Here is a 19,982-nt window from a genome sequence, read left to right on the forward strand (position 1 = left end):
TCTCCAGTATTAGTGACCGTCCTGAGCTCCTCAGAAGCGGTCGCTCCCCACGCTGCTCCCTGCTCTAATTTGTGGTATCGTAGCGCTATACTGCCAGACTGCCCAATTATTTGTGCCTGATTGTACAATTTTCGTGGCGCTGGACTGCTAGACTGTTGTTTAATTGATATTGCATTGTGTGTTGCTCGCTTGCCTGCTTGCGTTGTTGGTGCCTGATTGTGCCGGTACCGCTTGCCCATTTCTTAGCGTTTGTTGAGGCTGTACCCCAATCTCGTCCTGCTTCGCTTTTGGCTTGCTGCCATTTTGTTATTTGTTATTGTGCCTCCCAGCCCGGCTCTCCACCCCGCTCCCGCCTCCCAGCTGCTCCTCCCTCGCTCCGCCCCCTCCACTAATGTCAGATGCACCTGCGCGCAGCGAACGCGCCCTATGCGCGCCGAAGGTGCGCCAAAGGTAAGCCCGTCTACGCCCGTCCGCGCCTGGACCGCGCCAGACCCCCTGGCCCCCGCAAAATCCTCTCCACCCGCATAACGTACGACGCTGCAACCCTCTTAGCCCTTAACCCCGGCCGACCACCAAACTGCCACCAAGCCGCCCCAGGACACACCCATGGACCCTTAACCTGCCACTCCTGCAAGTTCGACTGCATCAAGACCCACACCAAATCCACAAACTCCAAACAGAGCTGCAACACTAACCACCTGAAGTGCATCCTACTCAACACCCGCTCGGTCCACAGACACGCCATTGACCTTTGGAACCTACTCGACACCACATCACCGGACGTCGCCTTCCTTACAGAAACCTGGATGAACGCCTCATCAGCACCCGACATCGCCATAGCCATCCCGGAAGGCTACAAGATCATCCGAAAGGACCGCACCAACCAAACAGGAGGAGGCATCGCCATCGTCCATAAGAACACCATCCGCATCACGACCAGTTCCGACGACAACCTCGCAACCGCGGAACACCTTCACTTCCAGATCCACACCGACCCCAAGACCACACTCAGAGGCACCCTCATCTACAGGCCACCAGGACCCCGCACACAATTTAGCGAAGACATCACTGACTTCATCAGCCCACACGCCCTCCCCTCCGAAGACTACATTCTACTAGGGGACCTCAATTTCCACCTGGAAAAAAACAACGACAGCAACACCACCACCCTCCTGGACAATCTCGCCAATCTCGGACTCAAACAACTTGTTAACACCCCCACCCACTATGCCCGACACACGCTCGACCCAATCTTCACCTCCAGCAAGCACATCTCCTTCAATCACACCACAGCTCTCCATTGGACGGACCACAGTTGCGTTCACTTCAACTACAAAAAGACTATGACCCACAACCACCTACAACGAATTTCCCGCCGAAACTGGAAAAAAATTACCACCGACCAACTCTTCACATCGCTTCACCAAAACCCTCCTGCACTATCATCGGACCCAAACCTTGCAGCCACCAACCTCACACAATGGATCACCCACAGCGCAGACGAATTAGCACCCTTGAAAAAACATCAAATCAAGCAAGGTAGCAAAAAAGCCCCCTGGTTCAACGATGACCTTAAGAAATCCAAGAAGTTCTGTCGCACCCTCGAGAAAGCCTGGAGAAAAAACCCAACCACTGACAAACTGGCCACCTTCAAGAACGCCACCCGCAAACACCACCAACTGATCCGATCCACCAAGAAATCAGCATTCAAGGATCGACTTGACAACAACGCCCACAACAGCAAGGAACTATTCAACATCGTCAAATAATTTACCAACCTCACCGCCGGCACCAACGACATCACTCCCTCCCAAGACCTCTGCGACTCCCTAGCCTCATTCTTCCACAACAAAATCGCTGACATACATAACAGCTTTGAAAACCAGTCCGGAGACCAGCCCACTCCACCCACCTCCGAACTAAAAGCCCCCTCTAACAACCTTTGCGCCTGGAACCCAATCACCACTGAAGACACCATCCGCCTGATGAACTCCATCCACTCAGGATCGCCATCCGACCCATGTCCCCACCACATTTTCAACAAAGCAGACTCCATTATCGCACCCCATCTCCGAGACGTCATCAACTGCTCCCTCAACTCCGCTACCTTCCCGGAAAGCTGGAAACATGCCAAACTCAGCGCCCTTCTGAAGAAACCCACAGCAGACCCCACTGAACTTAAGAACTACCGCCCCATCTCGCTCCTCCCATTCCCTGCCAAAGTCATTGAGAAAGCAGTCAACAGTCAGCTCGCCACCTTCCTCGAATCCAACAAATCCCTCGACCCATCACAGTCCGGCTTCCGAGCCAAACACAGCACCGAGACCGCCCTCATCGCAGCAACAGACGACATTCGAAAACTACTAGACAACGGAGAAACAGTTTCCCTCATCCTACTTGACCTCTCCGCAGCCTTCGACACAGTCTGTCATAGCACCCTCATACAACGCCTCAGCAATGTCGGAATACAAGGAAAAGCATTGGACTGGATCATCTCGTTCCTCGCCGGAAGAACCCAGAGAGTCCACCTCCCCCCTTTTAGATCAGAGGCCACCGAAGTCATCTGCGGCGTACCACAAGGATCATCACTCAGACCCACCCTCTTCAACGTATACATGAGTCCCCTCGCATCCATCGCGCGCCAACACAACCTCAACATCTTCTCCTACGCAGACGACACTCAGCTGATCCTCTCCCTCACCAAAGACCCAAACACCGCCAAAACCAACTTACACGAAGGAATGAAAGAAGTAGCCGAGTGGATGAAGAACAGCCGTTTAAAACTGAACTCGGACAAAACGGAAGTCCTCATCTTAGGTTCATCCCCCCCCTGCCTGGGACGACTCATGGTGGCCACCGGCCCTGGGAACCGCACCCATACCTACAGACCACGCACGTAACCTGGGCTTCATCCTGGACTCCTCACTCTCGATGACCAGACAAGTCAACGCCGTCTCATCATCATGCTTCAACATCCTACGCATACTCAAAAAAATCTTCCGCTGGATCCCCACCGAAACAAGACAGTCACCCACGCACTGGTCACAAGCCGACTGGACTACTGAAACACCCTTTACGCCGGAACCACAGCCAAACTACAGAAAAAACTCCAACGCATCCAAAACGCCTCAGCCAGACTTATACTAGACATCCCCCGCCAAGCTCACATTTCCGGTCACCTTAAAGACCTCCACTGGCTCCCCATCAACAAGAGAATAACGTTCCGTCTCCTCACCCACGCACACAAAGCCCTCTACGACCTAGGACCCGAATGCCTCAACACGCGCCTGTCCTTCTACACCCCCACCCGCCAACTACGATCGTCCAATCTAGCCCTCGCCGCAATTCCGCGCATCCACAGATCCACCATGGGGGGGAAGATCCTTCTCCTACTTAGCGGCCAAGACCTGGAATTCTCTCCCCACCCACCTCCGCCTTACACAGAACCACCTCTCCTTCAGAAAACAACTAAAACCTTGGATATTCGATAAGTAAGTACCCCCCTCCCTCAAGCGCCTTGAGACCCTCTGGGTGAGTAGTGCGCTATACAAATGTTGAACTTGAACTTATTAGGCAAGTTCAATTTATGCCCTTGACCAGCGGGTGCTGCTTTCAGTACACAGCATAATTTTCATGCAAAAATGGGATTGTTACAGTGCAGACACATTTTAAGGCCCTAACACTCTAAAAGAATGTACATTCATGGTCTAACCACCAAACTCTAGCACATCTGATTAACCAAGTGTGTACTGCTGATCCAGCAGGGATTCTCAACTTGTTTTCTTTTTCCCCATCATTACGAGGTTCTAATTTCAACCTGCAGTTTTCTGCATGAGATGCCACACATGAGCTACATAACTCACCGGACCATAAAGGGTCTCATCCTACAAGGATGGCATATTTGCGCACCAGGAGCCATTAAGAAAGGATCTACAGTGATTTCAATTTCATGGTGTTCTGCACTTTTTCACGCTGGGAAGACCAATTCGGCTAACACGACATACAGATAAAATACCTACACTAGCCCTGAAGAAGCCCCGGATGGGACGAAACGCATTGTTTATGAAAAAAAAGTTTAAAAAAAAGAGAAGATCATGAATAACGAATTAAACTTTTAAAGAAAAACCACCATTGAGTCTGTGCATTATGTGACTTGGTTGCAATCAATCTGATAAATTTTGCCTAATTGTTTTGCATATTACAAGTATTGGGTGCGGAGTAATTTGTGTTAGGTAAAACATCTCCTGTGAGGAAGATTAAGATGACTGGTCTTCCAGACTCATGCACCAAGGTATCTGGATTACAACCACAATCCACTGTAGCGATAGGCACAATATAGTCTTGTCTCGGTCTCCTTGTAAATCACTTGAGGTTCTGGATTTGTGCAATACCAGTCTACAGGATAAAATAGCATTACACTGTTCTTTTTAATGGTTCTCTTTTTATAGATTCAGATTCAAATCCTTTTTAAACACATCTGTAGATGGAACACTCTACAGCTTTCTCGTGGTGCTGTTAACAATCAGAAAAGTCGTGGATTCTCCATCATTCCACATTTCAGCAAATTAGTCTGTAGGGAATTTGGCTCAAAACAAAAAAGGCCAGTGCTTCTAGAAGACTCCATTGGCAAGGTCATCCTGGGTTGCAATCACTCAAGATGCATGCATTTCTAGACAGATTTCTTGCCAAAAAAGGGCACGTTTGCAGTGCCTTAAACGAGTATGGTTTAGAAAGGCCAACACACACTTTGGAACAACTGTAAGCCGATCATAGATTCGAGCACAGAAAGTACCCAACTTCTCTTAATTAGCTGTACAACTGAATAAAAGCATATACTGGAAATAACCACACTCATCAGCCAAAATGGCATTGTACGCTACTCCTGTATACCAAATCTATTCGCCCAAATACCACGGTAAAAAACTGTGAATCCGAAAAGCACAACAACTGGATCACAAACTACTAGAAAATTAAGGCACCTATATGCATGATAATACCATTATCGTATGAAGAATTTCGTAACTCGAGTAGACAACAACCTAGCATCCATATCTGGAATTTACACAAAGGATTTGCATGAGAATAACATTACTGATGCATGCCACTGCATGTAAATAACCTGACTAACTGTAAACCTTATTCTATATAATCATTTAAGAGCTGAGCGCTCTCTGTCCACAAAGCATTTCAGCACCTCATCACTGGTAGAAAGTGCTATAGGAATAAAACACCATATCATCTCATCGGCACCTACTTTTCTCTTCCTCAGAGTCAAACTTCTGCTGAAGAGTGTCATCGACCCTCCGAAAGTAGCCCACCGTCTTGGGGTCCAGCCTAGGCGGGTACTTCTCATTAGTTCCTTTCTGGTCTTTTGAGGGACTCCCTTCCGGGTGCTCCTGCACAGGATTCTGCTCCTCCCCAGGTTCCTCTTCGCTTGGATCCACGGAAAACTGGGTTGTTTTTGCCAGCTTCATTTTTTTCTCTTTCTTTTTAGATTTACTCTCTGCCTTCCTGCAGTCTTTCTCCAGAGAATGTTCTGCTTCTGAAGACAGTTTCTTTTTTGCCTTTCGCTCCTGTTTCTTTTCAGCTCCCATTATCATCTCTGCTTTGCCAGAAACCCTTTGGTGGGAAGAGAAAAGTTTTGATGAAAGAGAAAAGTTTTTGATAGATCAGAAGAACAGAGAACAAGCATTTACAATGCAATGGTTTCGCCTTTGGAAAAGTTAGAGCTATTGGCATTGTAAATGACAAAATTTGTATTTATGTGTTGGTTTTGAAAAAATAAATAAATGGCATTGTCATTTACATTGCCATTAGCTTAATCTCGGCAGTCACTCTGCACTCCCTAGCTCTCCCTAGTCACTCTGCACTCCCTAGTCACTCTGCACTCCCTAGTCACTCTGCACTCCCTAGTCACTCTGCACACTCCCTACTCTGCACACTCCCTACTCTGCACACTCCCTACTCTGCACACTCCCTACTCTGCACACTCCCTACTCTGCACACTCCCTACTCTGCACACTCCCTACTCTGCACACTCCCTACTCCGCGCACACCCTACTCCGCACACTCCCTACTCCGCACACTCCCTACTCTGCACACTTCCTACTCTCCAGCCTTCCTACTCTCCAGCTATCTGTAAGTAGCTCTCCTGTGTGTTGCCCAGCCTACTCAATTTGAAGCTTTTGGTTGGGTGAATATGTGGAAACCAAAATAAAAACGTGTATTTGATACAAAAATGTGTGTATTTTCAGAACTCATAAGCTGACAGCTGGAGTAAATGGTTGGCGTTCCAAAATATATTTAAAGCAGATGTTGGAGTGATAAATCGTGGGGCGATTGGGAGACATATTACTGACAGTTTTACGTTGATGATCAGGCATTGCAGCTATGCCGGTTATGTATTAGCTATGTAAAAGCGTTCCAAATTGACAATTTTTTTTTTTTTTACAGTACTGCTGGCAACCCTCTTGATGCATGGAATGGATCACTGTTGGTAAGCCTGCATAACGTGGCCCCTAAAGTAATCATATATGATGGGGTCACTGTGACAAAGTTGTTAATAGCTCACGATGATTTTCATTTAATAAAAGTAGGTCTTGCTACAGAATAGGTTGGAGGCCCCTGGAGCAAGAGTTTTCTCTTTTTTGGAGCAAGATGTTCTCGCTCTGTAGAGGCTGAGAGGTGCAATGTATACATCTTGGCATGCAATAACAGCAGCAGAGTGTAGGTAGGCCCCGCCGGGGCGAAGATTCAAAGAAGGTGACGCCCTTTAAGTGACGGCGAGTATAAGGTTAGGGTGAGGCCTGCACATAAGGACGGAATGAGTTCAGATGAATGGGCCATATAGGCAGCGGCGGAATTGGTTGACCAGGGTCTAAAACATCACAGCGGCGCAGGGGTCAACATTACTAGTACCGTGAGTTGAGGTTCAAGTCCCTGTAATAGACGGAGGTTAATAAGAAGACAAGGCCACCTCCAGTTCAGACTGTAAGCGACCTGCCCCACCCTTCCGAGGGGCATCACTGGTTCAACCAGAGACCGACAGCCAAAATGGAACCTTGCTTTAAAAAAAAAATCAAAAAATGGTATACGAATACGTACTTTTTAAACTAAGATACCTGCAGTCACTTTGGTAAGCTTTTTACCGAAAATAAAACCGTTGGGCGACACTTCCCCTTTACTGTGTCAAGTGCCCTGTCACTCCACCGAGGGAAGTCTGCTCACCAGGAAAGCCTCAACAAGTCGCTAGAATTCCGGATTTGCATAAAATGTAGAGACGCTGCCCAGGAATAACTAGCTGCACTCAACTTTGAAAGGGCCTGTATGCAGACGATCATATTCCTAAAATAAACACGAGCAGACAGTTGACTGCACGCATTGAACTAGGAAATCCTGGCCGTCTCATGGGGGGGGGGGGTTACATTTATCGCATTTGATCAACTAGTAAAACGGGTTACACAGGAGTGGGCGTGCTCCAACTGGTGAAATGGCTCAGGGGGTTCGTCTAACTGCTGCATATCCATCAAGGGGCTAGCAGTAGAGATAATTACGAGGCCTTCACTTTACGGGTTCCAAACATAGTAAAACAGCACTTACCACTAACTAAGATGAATGTGTGTACTGCGGAGATGTGCCTCCACCACTAACCCGGGCACACCCAGGCCGCACCACGTGTCTCGAAACCGACCTCCTGCAACCCTTAAAGGGCTGGCAAGGCTCGGCGTCCGTTCTCCCCTACGTCAGGGCAAAGTGGAAGCCACCAGTGGAAAGGTCGAGGCCAGTACCCTCACCCCCCACTCGCCCGGCCCACCTCCCAATGTCTGCGGCGGTACAGCGGCCTACGAGGAGAGTGGACCTCCCAATGTCTGCGGCGGTACAGCGGCCTACGAGGAGAGTGGACCTCCCAATGTCTGCGGCGGTACAGCGGCCTACGAGGAGAGTGGTCCAAGATCTGGGTCATCTCTGGGCCCCAGCGGACCCCACAGACAACCCCTAGCTCTGTAACGAAATAGAGAATACAAGAGTCACCACGGTGAATACTGCGTGCGTTCTCTTACCGGGTTAAGGATCGGGTGTAGGCTCCCGCGCACCCCGCTCTCTGGGGGTGAGGCCCGCTCTGTTGTTATGCTTCCGGAATGTGCTGAGTTGTGAGCGGCGGGTTAATTTCCTGGAATTACTCACTCCCTCAGAGAGATTCCTTCCATTCGAGGACACAGGGGGCGGGGGAGGGTGCGGGAGGGGGCGGGAGAGGACACAAACGGCGGGAGGGGGCGTGAGATCCATTCGAGGACACAGGGGGCGGGGGAGGGTGCGGGAGGGGGCGGGAGAGGACACAAACGGCGGGAGGGGGCGGGAGATCCATTCGAGGACACAGGGGGCGGGGGAGGGTGCGGGAGGGGGCGGGAGAGGACACAAACGGCGGGAGGGGGGCGGGACCTGGAATTACTCACTCCCTCAGAGAGATTCCTTCCATTCGAGGACACAGGGGGCGGGGGAGGGTGCGGGAGGGGGCGGGAGAGGACACAAACGGCGGGAGGGGGCGGGAGATCCATTCGAGGACACAGGGGGCGGGGGAGGGGGCGGGAGGGGGCGGGAGATCCATTCGAGGACACAGGGGGCGGGGGAGGGGGCGGGAGGGGGCGGGAGAGGACACAAACGGCGGGAGGGGGGCGGGAGAGGACACGGACGGCGGGAGGGGGCGGGAGAGGACACGGACGGCATTCACTTTCAGTGAAAGGGGAGGGAACGGAAAAAACGTAACTCCGCCCTGGGAAAAAATCTCCGGAACGCCCCCGAATCTGGTCCAGCCTTGATGGACAGATCCGGCACTCAATGGCTAGCCTCCATTTATGGAGCTAACCAATGAGAGCCGTGGGACGTTCCAGGAGTCCTTATTGACGACATAGGATTTCACCTGCGCTGAAGAGCTGCGCAGAGCGCAGCCTTCGGCAGGCGAAACCCAAAAATGACATGACAGGTAAAAACTCTGCAACAACTGACCAGTGTGGGTGTCTGAATTAGCATAAATGCCCACCTGGAACTCTCTCCTGCTGCATTTGGACTTCGAAACTGTTTATTTAATGTTCGGGGAAAAACTTAAAATCTAGCCATGTCCCTGGACACGAAGCAATGAATATTCAACAACTTGTCTGCCTTTGGCCACATAACCCCCCAGGTCAAACAGGATTACTTTAGAAGCCATCCCAGAGTCATTGGATGATCATCCAACTACCTTAGAAGTCATTTACACGTCATCAGACATCATCAAGCTCTTGAAGTCATCAGCAAGCTGCAGAAGCTCAGCCTGAGGATTTGAGGATGACTTGAAAATGAGTATCTAATGACTCTAGTAGGTGTCATTATTGGTGATGATTAAAGGATGACTTGAAAAGGAGTACCTGATGACTATAGTAGGTGTCATTATTCATGATGATTTAAGGAGGACGTGAAAATTAGTATCTGCTGACTTCAGAAGGTGTCATTATTCCTGATGATCTGAGGATGACTTGTAAATGACTCTCCGATAACTTTACAAGATGACATTGTTCCTGATGACTTTGGGGTGATTTGAAAATAAGCATCTGAATACTTCAAAGGTACAATTGTGTTTTCAATAAGATGTTTTTGCGTCTGGTGATTTTAACAAGAATTGTTTGTCTATTTAAAGAGCACGTCCACCACTTTGGTTTCAGTTTTCCAGAAAAATGCAAACTGTTGGATGATTGCACAATGAATTGCAGATAAACGTCTGACCTCCTGAATCTGGGAGCCCCAAAACCCAAACACACCCTGAACCCCCAAATTAACCCTTGCATCCCAAAACTCAAACACACCCTGAACCCCAATATTAACCCTTGCACCCCAAAACCCAAACACACCCTGAACCCCAATATTAACCCTTGCATCCCAAAACCCAAACACACCCTGAACCCCCAAATTAACCCTTGCATCCCAAAACTCAAACACACCCTGAACCCCAATATTAACCCTTGCACCCCAAAACCCAAACACACCCTGAACCCCAATATTAACCCTGGCACCCCAAAACCCAAACACACCCTGAACCCCCAAATTAACCCTTGCACCGCAAAACCCAAACACACCCGAAACCCTAAAATTAACCCTGAACCCCCAAATTAACCCTTGCACCCCAAACCCAAACACACCCTAAACCCTAAAATTAACCCTGGCACCCCAAAACCCAAACACACCCTGAACCCCCAAATTAACCCTTGCACCCCAAAACCCAAACACACCCTGAACCCCAATATTAACCCTTGCACCCCAAAACCCAAACACACCCTAAACCCTCAAATTAACCCTGGCACCCCAAAACCCAAACACACCCTGAACCCCCAAATTAACCCTTGCACCACAAACCCAAACACACCCTAACCCTAAAATTAACCCTGGCACCCCAAAACCCAAACACACCCTGAACCCCCAAATTAACCCTTGCACCCCCAACCCAAACACACCCTAAACCCTAAAATTAACCCTGGCACCCCAAAACCCAAACACACCCTGAACCCCCAAATTAACCCTTGCACACCAAACCCAAAAACACCCTAAACCCTAATATTAACCCTTGTACTCTAAAACCCAAACACACCCTAAACCCTAACACTAACCCTGGCATCCCAAAACCCAAACACAACCTGAACCCCCAAATTAACCCTTGCACCCCAAAACCCAAACACACCCTGAACCCCCAAATTAACCCTTGCACACCAAACACAAACGCACCCTAAACCCTAATATTAACCCTTGTACCCTAAAACCCAAACACACCCTAAACCCTACAATTAACCCTCGCACCCCGTCCCCAAACCTAAACATGCTCTAAACCCCCTAAATTACACCTGGCCCCCCAAAACACAAACCCACCCTCAACCGTAAAATGACCATGTACGCCCTAAAATCCAAAAGCCCTACAAACCCCCAAACTTTTTATGAATGCGGAATGCCGGGAGGCGCTGCTGTGATATGATACTTTCTGTACCCCCAGGCTGCACTTCCTTCATAGAGTATTTCCATAAACACATAGTTTAGTGGAATCCGATTGTTAGATTCTTTAAACTACTGCGGACAGACCTGCTCATGGCCCGAGGAATAGGTCTTGAAAAGGAAAACAAGCGTTGTCGTCATGGTGGCTGCCGAATTCACTCCGTCACAATACTAAAATACATTTTTAAAAAGCAGTTGCCTCGAACACTATGCCAAAATCACCTTCTGTAAACCACCAGTCTGCCGGCTGGCTGGGACTCGAACCGCAGATCCTCAATGCAGAGCAGCTCTCTCACCTTTTCTTCCTCTAGCAAAAGCCTACGCACATCCGGGAGCGCCGGAAGTGACGTCATTGTTCTGCGGCAAGCACGAACATTGCTGTGAGTGCAATGGCCAAGGGACAGATGGATTGGCATCGGTCTCTTTATTTTTCCAACTCCACTTCCTTCGACGATTCCAGCGTATACTCAGGTAAGTGCTGCAGCTGTTAAAAAAGAGCAGCATCGATCCTCCGCTCTCGGTCCCAGCTGCTCAATTTCCGTCCCAGACCAGCTTCCTCATTTTTCGGAAAGCACGAGTTTTCATTAAGGGGGCAAATTCAGACGCAGCTCCCTGCATGTGTGTGCTTCGTACGTGTCATAATGAATACCTGCGTTGCAATGTGTGTGTATTATGTGTGTTTGATGTTTGTCTGTATCAGCCTGCCTGCTTGTTTAATATGCACCTTTTGTGTTTGAGCATGTGTATTTTTGTGTATGTGTGACGTAGTGCGTGCCTGTGTAAGTTGTGGAAAATTGCAAAAAGCCTAAAAAATGTGTTTTACAGCAAGTTCTTCGCTGTAAGGAAAGATAAATTACTGCCCGGATGTTGTAGGTGAGAGGTGTGGCGCCGCGGCCAGGGCGACTGACGCTGGAATCTGGGGACCACGGTTCGATCCCCGGCGGCAGGTTAGCCCAGCACCATGTGACTCTGGGCAATAGCTCGCTTAATCTTCCCGACGGCCCCCAGCGCCTAGAGACCCTTACGGGTGATTGTGCGCTTTACAAATGTGGACTTTATTTATTTTTAGGTCCCATGTTGGTTCCAAGTGCACCTGCGTGTATTCAAGATTCTCGACCAAATGGAACAGTTTTCGATCTACTGAAAAGTTGTCAATCAAAGAAGGCTAAACACATTTATTTAAGTGAATATTGTATATTGTTCAGCATTACTTGTGTCCTTGCAACTTGTAGTGAGCCTTCATTACTAAATGAATGTGTGCTCTATTGTTGAATCCTGGTCACGTTCCCCAAGCTGTGTAGTGTGCACAGCAGCACATCTTCTAAAACACTGGCCGTTTTCATGGATGCGTTTCAAAGCATAAGGATAAATGCTTCAAATAACTTAGCCGTTGTAATGCTGGTTCTTTATTTTGTTTGCTATTTGTGTAATTGAAAGGCCTGGTTGCCTGTGGCGATTGAGGTTTACGCCCTATTTAGGAAACGTAGTCCGACGCCTTCCAACATCTTGCAATATCTACTTTCGCAAAAAAGGCTATCATTCTGGTTTCGTTCCATGTGCATGCAATGTTTTTAACTCGTTTGTATATATTATTGAGACAGGGCCAATTACGTATTCCCTGTTTGCGCTAATTTACCTTGACCGCTAAGATCTCTGTAAAAATGAAGCCGGTCTTGTTACATCTGCCACTATCGATCCCAGCCATATATTATCCAGTTACAACCTGACCTACTGCTAAAGTACTGAGGGATCGAGCCCTGAGATAAATCGCATTAATATTTCCTATTTTCTCTCTTTCTCTCTCTCGCCTTCTCCTTCTCTTTCTCGTCTTCTCTTTCTCGCCTTCTCTTTCTCGCCTTCTCTTTCTCTCTCTCGCCTTCTCTTTATCTCTCTCGCCTTCTCTTTATCTCTCTCGCCTTCTCTTTATCTCTCTCGCCTTCTCTTTATCTCTCTCGCCTTCTCTTTATCTCTCTCGCCTTCTCTTTATCTCTCTCGCCTTCTCTTTATCTCTCTCGCCTTCTCTTTCTCTCTCTCTCGCCTTCTCTTTCTCTCTCTCTCGCCTTCTCTTTCTCTCTCTCTCGCCTTATAAGAGGTTTCCCCATGCCCTCTTCTCGTTTGAACTGCGGGTACTGCATGTGTCAACGAGGTATGGGCTCCCTTTATGTTAAATTGCATCTCTTACCAAACACCTCTGGCAAAACACTTATAAGGTCCCAGAGGGGAGACCTATTGGCTATGCCAATGCTTTTGCTTTATGTATTTGCCATTGTAATGCCTTTTGTTTCATTTATAAAGCCATTACATATTGCACAATTAACCTACAATACTACTAGCAAAGCTAATATCTTTAGCTTAATAAAAGGTGAAACCTATTGCATTTTTAACGCTTGTCCTTTCATGTTGGGGGTGCCGGTGGGCAGAGGGTAGCAGGCATCTGACTCTCTATGCATCTGCGGGGATAGGTAACTTGATTTCCCGTCACAAACCCCAGTGTGAAAGTTCACTTATTGATAGTTCTTCTATTTCTCTCATAATGCCTCTACTTTGCTATTACTATTTGTCCTGAGCAGCAAGACCTAAGCATACACTCTGGCTCTCCAAAAAGAAAGTTGATATTAGGTAATTTTCTCAATGGCCTTCAGTGCATGCCCAAACACTTCTTTGTAGTCCACAATCTAGGCATATTAGATAGAAATTGCACCAGGTCAGTGTACTTTTTGGGGTGCTTTTCTCCAATTTAAATCTGTTAATCAGTTTGATATGCTTTGTATTTTACCTCTGAAACTTAAACCACACACAAACTAATTCCTGATTTTTATATCTAGCAGGACATAATCATGGCTTCATTCAACGTCCTGTTTTTCACTTGCGATCATTCTGTGTGTGTTCGAAAAGATGGTGACTTCCTGCTTTTGGACAATCCCGGGGAAGTTCTTTGTAGATGAAGCTGGTTGGCCAATCACCGAAGAGAGAGATTTTAAAGCTATGATTCTGTTCCAATCATCTGGTAAGCACAATAAGTAAACCTTTATAATAAGTTTGCAACTGCAGGATAACGGTACAAATTACCAACCTGTTTCAGTAAAACTTACATTTGTGATTAATTAATCCAATAATGGACAGTAAAAATGTACATGCATGTCCCCACATATGCCTTAGATTGCTCTCCAGAGACAAATGTAACACTTATGAAAAGGACTGAAACGTTTAGCTTGTGGCACTACTATAAGGCAGCTATTTTTGGATAAACTATTTTCAGGAGGTTCAAGTTCAGGTTTACAATGTGTACTGTCTATTAAGGAAAACTTACTTACTTGGTTATGGATAGATTGTACATTTGTCCTTTATTATCAATACCTCTATTTATATATTATGGCTAGAGCGTGAAGATATATTGCAAGTGGTCAATGTGTTCTTTTCTGTTTTGAAGTTTATATGTAAATATATTTTTTTTCTCTTGCTTTTTTTTAGTGAAGAAACAATGTCTAATGATTCAGGATATTTTTCAAGAGATAATTGCAAGCTATTCTGGCACAACAGAGGGTCTAAAACAGGTGGTACTTCAAAGGGCACTGGAGAAAAAGCAGATGTTAATGGACTGTGGCAATCGGGGAAGCGCTGGTAGACTTAAGAGGGTGTTACGCGAACTACAAGAGGAAGAAATTGCAGAGAAAAGAGGCAAGGACAAAAAAGCCAAGCAGAGTGGACTGGATTATATAAGAGTTGGTAACAAAGCTCATGCTGAAAGCACAACTTCTCAGCCTGGTGTTGCAAGTTCGCGGATGAATTTTCAGAAACTTGAAAACCTGGCCCTTTTAGCAGGGATGGCTAGTGTCCTTCATCAAAAATCCACAACTAAAAATGACGCATCAGACCGTGAAAATGAACTTGTCTTGGAGTCCCCGCTTAAATCCAAATATCAAGGACAAAAACATGCCTCCCTTTCACCACGTCATCCTAGAGTAATCAACACTCATTCTGAAAATATAATGGGGCCATTCTGATGTAATCAATAGCCATCCTGAAGCTGTCATAGGATCATCCAGGAATAATCCACACTCAAACAGAAATTGTCATGGGATCATTCCAGAGTAATCCACTTCCATCCTGGAGCGGTTATAGGATCATCCTGGAATAATTGACAGTCATCCTTAAATTAGCTAGAACCCACCCTGGAGTAATTCTCCCTCATCCTGAAGTTGTCAATTAGTATTCGTGGAGTTGTAAAAGGTAATCACTCCCTGCCAGTAGAAATCATCAGAACACCATCCTACTGTAGTTTTTGTGATGAGTCTAGGTTCGTCATCACATTTACATTTTTTGTCCTACAGGCATACTTCAGGATGGCTTGAGATGACTTCCCCAGATAATTGCGGGAATAGCCTGACTGTAATCATCAGATGAGTCCAGAATGACTCCAGGATGATCTTCCTTTTTGACATGGGCCTCTCCCAATTGTTCCATAATATCCTAAAGCTCTAAAAGGACATCTATCAGCTCAACCACTATTAAAAAGGCTACAAAATGGAAAAAGAAAAACCAAAAAAGAAAAAAAAACACAAACTTTAATCTAGCCTCGCTGCCTCGGGCATCACATGCGGTAACTCTAATGGAAAACCTCGAAGTCAGTTTGCAAATCAACATCAGCTTTTAATTCGTTTACATTCAAATTCCAAAACAACACGTGAGCTGTAACCTCTGCAATCATGTGCATCTCTGGTCCAAACCCGAGAGCGAATATCCACCCCACAGGGGTTAACTCTGGGGTCCAAAGGCACTAATACATGTATGGAAACCGCAGCGACCCCATCCTAAAATTCCTGCATACAGCCCCCTTCACCCCGCCACAAAAAAACAGAACATTGGCTCCCAGGTCCCTCAATCCCTAGACATATGGTCAGAACTGCACAGCCTTGTGCCCCGAAGGGGAAATCTTAAAAAGTTCAATTACCTCGTGCCCGAGTTTCGATTAAAGGCAATTAAACACGTGAAGTTCAGGCAAGGTAATCGCACAGCTAAACTTAGTGATTGACAGCACAGGGACGCTACTCCCGCAAGCTCAATAAAGCTCAGTGATTGGTTAGAAAGTATGACCCGCCCCGGAAAACACGACCTAACTGCTCCGGAAGCGCTTGCTTGTCCGGACATTAACCTGGAAGTTAACGTCCTGATCTTGATTGTATGTTTTGTATACGTTGTTACTGGGTGCTGGGGAGAAGTTTCGGATAAAAAGAGATTTTATTATTTAACTGTTGGGAGTGGATAAACATAGGCTCTGTCCACGTTTTATTTAAAACACAATTGCATTGAAAGGGAGATGCAGTGGCAACTAGATGTGTTGTTGCCAACCATTTGAGCCAGTCTGCACATTCTTGTGTCCTGGCTGAAAGCAGTTGGCGCTTTTACCAAGCAAAGCTGTAGCCTTGGTCCCTTCTGGGAGCTAAGTTACGGTCAGCTTCACTTCCTTCACAAGTTGCCCAAAATCTATATGAACGTTTTGGTTGACTTTCCCATTGTCGTGGTTTATAGAGCGGCAATTGGTGTTCAGTATATGACTATTAAGACCCTGCTAAATGCCATTTATTCAGCACACAATACAAAGTTTTTGTTGTCACTGAATAATTCTTTGGTTACTGGTCAACATAATCCCTTCTATCGACCATTACGTAACAAAGGTGATTGAAAACCTACAGGCTTTCCAACGTATGTCTTCATGGTTAGGCAAGCTATCTGAAGCAGGCATACTACTCATTGGGCTGTTTTACCACAATTGTAAATTGTGACCAGCAGGCATCTAAAAGAACTTTGCAAAAAGAGATCATTAATTAAATTAGATATTTCATTAAAAAAATCTGAGGGAGGAGCCAAGCCAGCGATCGTAATGGCTGCTTAGGCTCTCGGCTCCGCCGACCTTCTTGTCCTGCACACTCATCCTGCTACGTATCCTGAACCCGAGCCACAGCTTTGTTACGGAGAAATGATGCTGCCTCCGGTAGTGTGCTCCCGAGGTTTCTACCAGCTGTAAACCCGGAGAAATGTCCTCGTTCAGTCTTCGGCCCGAAACAGACATGGAACCGGGGCTTTGGGTGAGTGGGACGGCCAGCCCCTGACGCAGCCACAGTGGCCATCTGCTGCGGGGTGGAATCGGCCCGCCGGAACGAGTCGATTGAATTAACCACCTTTGCCGCACTTATCCAGCTCCCTTAGCGGGTCGAGTGCTTGCATCACACCGTGGACCCGAGTGCTCATATTTAATCTTTTTCCTGCCCGTGTGCCGCTCGGACATTCTTTCTCTTTCTCCCGATGTTGTTGTGGGAGACATTTTGGGCATCACGTGAGCTATGCCTGGGCACTGAGGACTCTCGTTGGCGATAGCCGTCCTGGCACTTGTCGAGTCTGCTTCCACGCTACTGTATGCAACGCTATGGAGTCTGACACTCCTTTGGTCGCGGCTTGACTGTCTTTATGTGTGCGACAGGATGGTGACCGGCTGGACGCTCTGGAGAGCAACGTCCTGTCTGCTGAATCACAGCCGGCCGGGGAGCTACCTGTGAGGAGGAATGCTGCGGCTCATGACTACGGGGCAACGCCGGGGATCGGGGATGTTATGGCGGCTCTTGATGCCCTGCGTGTCGCCCTGGATTGCACCGCCCGCGACCTGGGGAGAAGATTAGACGCCATGACTCGCGTTGCGGGACGAGCTATACGGGATTGTTCTCGGGTGCAGGGCACTGGGCCACACCTTGCACCCGAGCGAAGTGTATTGATTGCTCCGGCGGACATGGTGATGCTGAAGTGCCGGGACCACACCATAGCTACTGGGCTGATCGCTGCCGGTAAGGAGGGGCCCGGGGATTTTGGACCTGCACCGTGGGTGGAGATTCGGCTCCGAATGCTGCTTCTGATATTCCAGCTGTGGATCGATGGGTTGGCCCTCCCTCTTCTCCCGGACTTGGTATTACTGAGCCAGATAACATGCACTGGGGACTTACGGTTGTGCATGGAACTTTCCCACACTGACTTTGACTATACATTGTTGTTTCCTACCGGCTTTCAGGGGCAGTCCAACGGATTATCCTGGTCACCATGGTCTCCCAAACCACCTAAAATGGCGGCTGGCCAGCTGAACTCACCATGTCCAATTGATCGCACGGGCCAGGGCTGAGGATGTTTCGGTGCTTTCTGGTGTTTGTTTTGCTGGTGACAAAGTGGGACACGCATTATAATGAGTATAACGTATAGCGTCATGTGGCACTGTATGACTTGCATTACTATATGTTAATTGACTATTAATCCCGAGATTGATGACTACCGGGGGGGGGAGGCTTGTAGTTTGCATACGGGAGAGACCGAGAGCCTGTTCGACAGCTCTCCTCTACGCTTTCCTTTTTCCCATTTCCTTTTCTACTTCTATGTAGGTTTAACAGTGTGGGGCTCGGGGGGGTCGGTGGCTGGGAGCTCGTATAGTGATTTCTTCTCCTCCTCCGTCTTTCTTACTTCTCTTCTTGTTATATTTCGGATCCTTAATTTTCCTCTCTATTCTATTTCCTCTCTCTTCTATATTTCGGGTTTAGATACTGGGCGACAGGCACGCTGCTGGGGGGGGTAGGCCGTAGCCATCTACAGGTGTGCGGGGTTGGGGGTAGGGATTTATTATTTTTCCTTTTTTTGTTTCTATGGCCCTTTTTCCTTCGCTCTTTTGGTTCTCCTTTCTCCTTCTTTTTTCGGATTTGGGATCAGTTTATTGGATTATTCCCTGAGTTTTCATTGATTTGTTGTAATCCATGCCTTAACTGTTGCTGCATTATTGGTGAAATTGGGCGGGCGTCTACTCGGTGCTCGTAGTAATTGTATGCACGTATATCCTGACTCTCTGCTGCGGGACCCATGTCTTATTTGTGATCGTCTCATTATGCGGGACTTATTGTCTGGCTCGCCCAATGTATGACTATACCTTACGGTTAGGCACCTGATACCCACATTTCTTTACGTTATATTGAAGCTTTTTACGTTCTTGATGTCATCCTGATTTAAAAGTAAAATTGAACCTCACCTATCCGGAAATATGAACGATGTGTGCCATGATAATATGTCTTTAATATGCTGCCGTGCCCCCGGGATGTTCGGCTAAATAGCGGTGTACACTTTCACATAAATAAAGGTTTTCAAAAAAAAAAAAATCTGAACCTATACGTTGTATGATCTGAAGCATTACACATCTTTGCTATTTTATGATGTTTCAAACCTGGGACCAGCAATGGCACACATCTCTCTTCACCTAGTGCATTAGACACCAAAAATATATGACCACTATAACACCCTGAAACCAACTTGGCTCCTATGCGGAGAAGCATGTGAGAGAGAGAGCAACACAGAGTGTGCAAGGGGGAGAAGCACATAAAAGAGAACAACACAGAGCAGATTGGTGGTAGGGTATTTGGGGGCAGGAAGCAGGCAGGTGGAAACATGCACTATGAAGGAGTGCTGAAAGAAAAAGAAAAAAGTAGTTCTTTAAAAGTGAGCAGTGGAAGAAAACAAATCAAGGAAGGCAAAGTACCATAAAGAGGGTATGCTTCATGGAAGGGAAAAACTCACAAGGGACAATGCCAGCTGTTGGAAATAGCCCATTCTAGGGTGCTTTCCCTCGACTTTTAGCTTTTCTCCTTCCCAGTTTTCTGCTGATCTAGGTGCTAGCCTTAGGACTTGGATTGCGTTTGACACTGCCATTCAGTGCCAAAGCGCTTTGCTCGTCATATACATACTGGTGATTGGTGTATACATGATTGACTGATTCAAGTTATCTTTAAGTCTCTTGTCTTGCGGTAAGACATATACCCAGGGCATGAAGCTCAAATGCTCCTCCGTTGGCTTGCAGCATGGTTGTGCCATCTACGGAGGTAGCTCATCGGTCGTGCCACAGGTTTGCCCCAGTGGGACCTGTGTGCACAAGTTACTGTTGCTTGGCTTTTAAA

At 47.3% G+C, this 19,982-nt stretch overlaps 2 protein-coding genes across 4 annotated transcripts in view; one reads left to right on the forward strand and one right to left on the reverse strand.

The window, feature by feature from the left end:
- NOP9 (NOP9 nucleolar protein) overlaps positions 1–11,330 on the reverse strand; it is a 41,092-nt gene extending 29,762 nt beyond the window's left edge. The window contains exons 1-2 of one of the 2 annotated variants that reach the window (XM_078669111.1): positions 11,233–11,330; positions 5,255–5,619 (exon numbers count right to left, since the gene is read on the reverse strand). In XM_078669111.1, the coding sequence (XP_078525237.1) occupies positions 5,255–5,600 (346 nt within the window). In that variant the 5' untranslated portion in view covers positions 5,601–5,619; positions 11,233–11,330. Of the gene's footprint in view, positions 1–5,254; positions 5,620–11,097; positions 11,121–11,232 lie in introns of those variants that run through there. The other variant, XM_078669110.1, reaches the window with a different exon arrangement.
- Positions 11,331–11,348: 18 nt separating this feature from the next.
- LOC144798310 (uncharacterized) lies at positions 11,349–19,190 on the forward strand. Of its 2 annotated transcripts, none has more exons than XM_078669112.1 (3): positions 11,349–11,481; positions 13,836–14,017; positions 14,482–19,190. In XM_078669112.1, exons 2-3 carry the CDS (start codon positions 13,906–13,908, stop codon positions 15,012–15,014), a joined length of 645 nt encoding a protein of 214 aa, XP_078525238.1. In that variant the 5' UTR covers positions 11,349–11,481; positions 13,836–13,905; the 3' UTR covers positions 15,015–19,190. The 2 variants fall into 2 exon arrangements, with proteins under 2 accessions (XP_078525238.1, XP_078525239.1); XM_078669113.1 differs by having other exon boundaries at positions 11,350–11,481; positions 13,839–14,017.
- Positions 19,191–19,982: the final 792 nt, after the last annotated feature.

This window comes from Lissotriton helveticus, chromosome 12 (genome assembly GCF_964261635.1).
Source record: "Lissotriton helveticus chromosome 12, aLisHel1.1, whole genome shotgun sequence".
Classification (NCBI taxonomy): Eukaryota; Metazoa; Chordata; class Amphibia; order Caudata; family Salamandridae; genus Lissotriton; species Lissotriton helveticus.